The 6514-nt window shown below is 34.5% G+C and overlaps 1 protein-coding gene and 1 pseudogene across 1 annotated transcript; both read right to left on the bottom strand.

The window, feature by feature from the left end:
- Positions 725-1668, bottom strand: OR9K18P (olfactory receptor family 9 subfamily K member 18, pseudogene; annotated as a pseudogene).
- OR9K2H (olfactory receptor family 9 subfamily K member 2H) lies at positions 5137-6093 on the bottom strand. Its single transcript, NM_001390646.1, has one exon. It carries the CDS (start codon positions 6091-6093, stop codon positions 5137-5139), a length of 957 nt encoding a protein of 318 aa, NP_001377575.1.
- Positions 6094-6514: the final 421 nt, after the last annotated feature.

Below are 6514 nucleotides of genomic sequence, written 5' to 3'. Positions count from 1 at the left end.
AATTCTCACTAAGGCATATATAACACAATATGAATTATCTTTACTTTTGTTTATTTTTATTAAAACTTCCTTGTGCAAAGGTACAATTTTAAAAAACAATTTATCAGTTTAGTAGATATTCAAATGAAGGGGAGAAATAATAATGCTTCAGCCAGAGAAACCATGAGATAAATGTGCCACTCATTTAGCCTCTGGACAATTAAGAGTTACTTACATTTCACACTTGAGACTGTGTACTGCAGAGTATCTGATTCTCTCACTAGACATTCACAAAGATTTCTTTAGTAAATCCAGTATTTTGTTCTGTCTTTCTTAATACATCAGATTGTGTTACCTCTACCAAATATATATATATATATATAATATATGGTAGTGACTCAAGATAAACAATACATCCCAAACAACAGCCTCAAAGAGTCAGAAGTTGGAATATATATGTCCTAAAAACAAATGACATGGAAACCATTATCATTATCCAAAAGGAAGTACAGAGAAAGTCATTCCATTTTAAAATCAACAGCCAGACAAAATAGAGTCCGTCTTCCTGATGTTATGTATTCTGATTAGGTCCAAATACATCTTCAAAAGTATATATTCTTCATATATGGGATTCAAACAAATAAAGTTTCTTAAGATTTGAATTAGTCCTTCTCTAAATTATTATAAAGCTCAGCACTTTTAAGAATATTACATTTACTTAATTCTATTTTCAGTTAATATAGAATTAAATAAAAATAGGTTTTCCCCCCAGAATCTTCCTAAGAGTTTCTTTGACATCTTGGTTTCTGAGAGAGTAAATCAAAGGATTCAACATGGGAGTAACCGGGGTGTAACCCAAGGAGGCCACTTTACTCAGCTCAGGAAATCTGTCAGGGATGACATACATAAAGATGATGGCACCATACAATACACTCACGACTCCCAGGTGAGAGCTGCAAGTGGAGAAGACTTTCTTTCGCCCCTCAGTGGAGTGTATTTTTAGAACTGTGGATAAAATATATATATATAAGACACAATAATGACAATTATGGTAGGCAAAATGATAATGGTGCATAGGAAAAAGGATACCATATTAGGAATGTAGAGATCAGAACAAGAAATCCTCAGAAGTGGACGCTCATCACAGTAAAAATGGTCAATGTTCCGAGAAGCACAAAAGGATAAAGTAAATGTCATGATGGTCTCAATAACTGAGCTGATACAGCCAAAAAAAAAGGAACCAGCCACAAACTGAACACAGAGATGTGCTGAAATCTGGACAGAGTAGAGGAGTGGGTTGCAGATGGCAATGAAGCGGTCATAAGCCATGACTGCCAGGAGAAACCCCTCGGTCACAATGAAGAGGTCAAAGAGAAACAGCTGGGTCACACCACCTGCAAAGGAGATGGACTTGCTCTCAGACCAGATGTTGATCATAGCCTTGGGTGCAATAACAGATGAATAGAAGAGATCAACAAAGGATAGGTTGCCTAGGACGAAATACATTGGTGTGTTCACCTGGGGATCAGTCATAATAATGACCATCATGCCAATATTTCCTAGAAAGATCATGGCATAGACAAGCAGAAAAAGCAGGAAGAGGAGAATATGGAACTATGGGCGGACCCTGAAGCCTACAAAAATGAACTCAGTCACTTCTGCGTGGTTGCTTGTTTCCCTGTCATCCATGGCAGAAATCTGCTGAGAAGCACAAGGCAAAATAAATGAAACTGTGGCTTTGACTCTAGTGCTATTAATACCTTCTTAAATGCAGAATTAAATTATTTACTGCTTAATAAGATATTGCATACAAAACAATTTTAATGTCAGGAAGATGCAAAAATTTGAAGTAGATGTCATTAGGCTTCTTAAACTGTTATTCTATTAAGCAGTGAAAGATATCCTTTGGTTATTTTATTTAAATCATAATTGGCAGGGGTTTCTGCAAGAAATTAGCCTATTTTATTGCCTAAAATCACTCACATTCTAAATTTCTATTCTTAAAATGTTTAAACCTAGAGGCGTTTTTCATCTAAAATTGTAGTATGCACATTATCTAAAATAGAAGTATCTCATGTAATCTATGCTACTGCTGCTAAGTCGCTTCAGTCGTGTCCGACTCTGTGAGATCCCATAGACGGCCTCCTGCCAGGCTTCCCCATCCATGGGATTCTCCAGGCAAGAACACTGGAGTGGGTTGCCATTTCCTTGTCCAATGTAATCTATATGATAGTGTTTACAACCCTCATGAAAACGAAGTTAGTGTTTGATTCATTACATGACAGTAGTAAATAAATTGAAAATATTTTTACCTTATTTTAGCTCAATATATTTCATTTTCCTTATTTATGTAGGCCATCTTTGAAAATAGAATAAAATAGACATTATTGGCATAATTGAAAACATCCAAAATTCACTAAGTGAAGATAAAGTTCTCTAATGGAATTTTCAAATATTTTCCTTTTCTCAGGTCAAAGCCATTCTCCCAATATATACATTTTTATTGCCTCATTATAAATATTTCATTCCCATTAACACTCATTTAACAAATATCACAGTCATTTAAACTTCTTTTTGAGGCAGAGAAAGAAGGTAGTGAATATTCCAATCCTTACACTGCAGTGAATGACTTTCTACCAAGGCTCCATCAATTCAAGACATCTCACGGTTTAGATAATACAAGTAAACTTCACTGATATACATAAATGGAAATCCCTTTCCTGAATTCTGTTACACCTTAGGTGTTTTAAGATAAATATACTTGGGTAACCATGGATATTTAAAGACCATAGCAACTTGCATCGTCCAGAGTCCATGATCATGAACTTGAGTATGGGTAGTGGTGTTTATGATGGTGTTAGTTATTTAAAGCCTGTGAGACCTTCCTCAGGATATTTCAGCATTGAATTTTTGCTCATCTTCTGTGATGGATTCCATTGGGAGAGGAGTAATCATAATGTCAATTATGGTGCCATAAGTGAAGACTCTTGGGCTGTTGTCCACGAGGACTGAAGTAACCTTAGGTACAAACAAATAGTCTAATAATAGTCAAAAACAAGGGGAAAAGAGAAAAATTCACTTGAAATTATTACCTATATATCTTGATATAGCTATGTTTCAGGATATGACAAATGCCGTCTAAATCACAAATTCAAAGACAGATTATGGTTGCTAATGTTGTTCTCCTATATTTAAATACCAAACAGTTAAAAAATATACTGAAGGGAAAGATAACATTCATACAAGTAACTTTATATCTTTAGCAAAAATGCTTATGAGATTAGGATCTCTATTTAAAAATTCCTTAAAAACTGCAGCGTGACTGAAAGACTACATTAACATCAGAGACATACTACTCTATTTAGTAAGCCCAACTTGATAAGAATGTAATTTTTCTAAAATATTTTTATCAGATAATTTTAATATTATTTTTTAAAAACCAGTTTTTAAATTAAAAATTATGTTTAGAATTCATCTGTGTTTTTAAAGTGTATAGATAGCAAAAATGATGTGGGACCAGACCTTCTCTTTTATTATAATTCAGTATTAGTAAAAGCTTAATCAGTTTAGGAAGAGAAGGTTGATTGGATATTTTAAATGGAAAATATTAAATAAGGTTAGTTAGTTATATTAAACTGAGAAACAAGAGTTTCTGCAAAGTCAAGACAGTTGACCTTGGAACACATAGGCAAAAGCAGAATTTGAAAGCTCAAACTGAGTTCTGAGAATATTTTCTTAACTTTTAATGGTTGAAGTGAATTGAAATGAAGTGTAGTGAAGTCGCTCAGTCATGTCTTTCTCTTTGCAACCCCATGGACTGTAGCCCACCAGGCTCCTCTGTCCATGGGAATCTTCAGGCAATAGAACTGGAGTGGATTGCCATTTCCTTCTCCAAACTCTTAATGGTTAAATATTATTAATCCTAATTTCTTCTTTATTTTATGAGGCCGCATTTTCCCAGTGAGAGATTCTTAAACATTGAAATAATTTTCACTTCCACGAGACCTCATTTTATTAACCACCCCAATATTCAACTTAGTTTATCCATGGTTTTAAAGATATTCCCTCTCTTCACTGTCTCATGTAAGACTGCTGTCATTAAAACAATCATAACCTCTCATTTGGATAATCAGAGGCTTTTTGTGATTCTCTTCTTCCATGAATATTTAGCTACAGAAAGTTAAAATGCAATTTTTCTAAAATACAAGTTTGAACACAATATATCCTTTTAAAAATCCACAGTGCTTCCTGCTGCCTGCAGAATAAAAGAAATTTTCCTTGTCTTGTTATATAGGTTTGTATGAGTTCCATGAATTGCCTTCTAGGTTTCTCTTACTCCCTCTCTTGTGCATTTAAATCAAGACCTAAATTTCAGGAAACTTTGAAATTTTCCTTGATCATTTAGATGACTCATCTTTAAAGACTGCACTCTATACATATTTCTATATTTTCTTTTATGACTGGGTTTAACATATGGCATGTTAGCTCTCTAGTCAGATATTTTCCCCTCAATTACTGTGACCTCAAGTAGAGAAATTACTTATGCCTAGGAATTTTTATAGGGCAAAGAGTCCATCAAAATTCAATAAATATTGGATTGATAAAAGAATTCTCACTAAGGCACATATAACAGAATACTAAATTTACTCATTTATTTTATCACAGTTTTCTTGTAAGAAGGAGGACATCCAAAAATAATTTATCAGATTAATCAATATTCAAATGATGTGGAGATATAATAACATGTCAGAGAAACCATGAAATAAATTCATTAGCCTCTGGGCAATTAAGAGTTACTTACATGTCATCCCTCAGACTGTGCACTGCAGAGAGATTCTCTCACAAATAGTTCACAAAGATTTCTTCAGTAAATATAATATTTCATTTGCTTATTACGTTACCTTGTGCTACCTCTACCAAGTAAATTTATATCCACATAAAACATGTTACTAATGCAAGAAAATTGAAGATGAAGCATAGAGAAAGTCATTCCAGTCTTGAATCAAAACAGGCAAACCATAGTCCATGTACTTTTTAGCTGTAAGTACATGGAATTCTAATAAATGAAAACTTTATGATTAAATATTTCTAAGATCAATGGGTACAACTTTTTAGTCAGTTGCTTCCCCAAGTTGTTATAATTCCCAGGACTTTCATTTACATCACTGTAAAAGTAGAATTTAAGTATCTTTTCTCTAGGCTCTTTCTCAGAGCTTCTTTGACATCTTTGTTCCTCAGAGAATAAATCAAAGGGTTCAACATAGGAGTGACTAGGGTGTAACATAAGGAAGCCACTTTACTGAGCTCAGGAAATGTATCAGGAGTGAGATACATAAAAAATACAGCACCATACAGTACACTCACGACTCCTAGGTGAGAGGTGCAAGTGGAGAAGGCTTTCTTTCGCCCCTCAGTGGAGCGTATTTTTAGAACTGTGGATACAATATATATATATGACACAATAATGATAATTATGGTAGGCAAAATGATAATGCTGCATAAGAAAAAAGAAATCAACTTATGAACATAGAGATTAGAGCAAGAAATCTTCTGAAGTGGACGGTCATCACAGTAAAAATGGTCAATGGTTCGAGATGCACAAAAGGATAAAGTAAATGTCATGCTGGTTTGAAGAACTGAGCTGATGCAGCCAAAAAAATAGGAACCAGCCACCAACTGAACACAGAGATGTGTTGACATCTGGACAGAGTAGAGGAGTGGGTTGCAGATGGCAATGAAGCGGTCATAAGCCATGACTGCTAGGAGAAATCCTTCAGTCACAATGAAGAGAGCAAAGAGAAAGAACTGGCTAATACAGCCTGCAAATGAGATGGACTTGCTCTCAGACCAGAAGTTGCTCATAGCCTTGGGTGCAATAACAGAAGAATAGAAGACATCAATGAAGGAGAGGTTGCCTAGGAAGAAATACATTGGTGTGTTCAGCCTGGGGTCAGTCATAATAATGACCATCATGCCAACATTTCCTAGAAGGATCATGGTGTAGATAAGCAGAAATAGCAGGAAGAGGAGAATGTGAAGTTCTGGGCGGACCCTGAAGCCGGCAAGAATGAAGTCAGTCGCTTCTGAGTAGTTGCTTGTTCCCCTGTCACCCATGGCAGACAACTGCTGAGAGGCAGAAGGCAAAAGAAATGAAACTGCGACTTTGAGTCATCAATTCATCAATACACTCTTATATGTAGCTATACATTATTTACCTCTTAATGAAAAAGGTATACAAAACAATTTTAACGTCAATAAAATGCATGAATTTGGATTTAGATATTACTAAACTTCAGGAATTGTTATTCTATTAGACAATGAAAGAAGTTATATGCTTATTTTATTTAAATCATACATTGGCAAGGATTTCTATAAGAAATTAGCATATTTTATTGTCTAAGATTACTCACATTCTGAATTTCTATTCTTGCTTTATTTATTGTTAAAAAGTATCTTATCCAAATTAGGAGTATTACATCTTATCTAAAATAAGCATATTGCATGGAATCTCTATGGTAGTGTTTATAGCCATTAT

The sequence above is a fragment of the Bos taurus genome, chromosome 5 (genome assembly GCF_002263795.3).
Source record: "Bos taurus isolate L1 Dominette 01449 registration number 42190680 breed Hereford chromosome 5, ARS-UCD2.0, whole genome shotgun sequence".
Lineage (NCBI taxonomy): Eukaryota > Metazoa > Chordata > Mammalia > Artiodactyla > Bovidae > Bos > Bos taurus.
The sequence above is the reverse complement of the archived record's forward strand: the minus strand, read 5'-3'. Positions and strand labels throughout refer to the sequence as shown.

Coding starts and splice junctions, on each gene's coding strand:
- OR9K2H (NM_001390646.1), bottom strand. CDS start 6,093: ATGGGTGACAGGGGAACAAGCAACTACTCAGAAGCGACTGACTTCATT.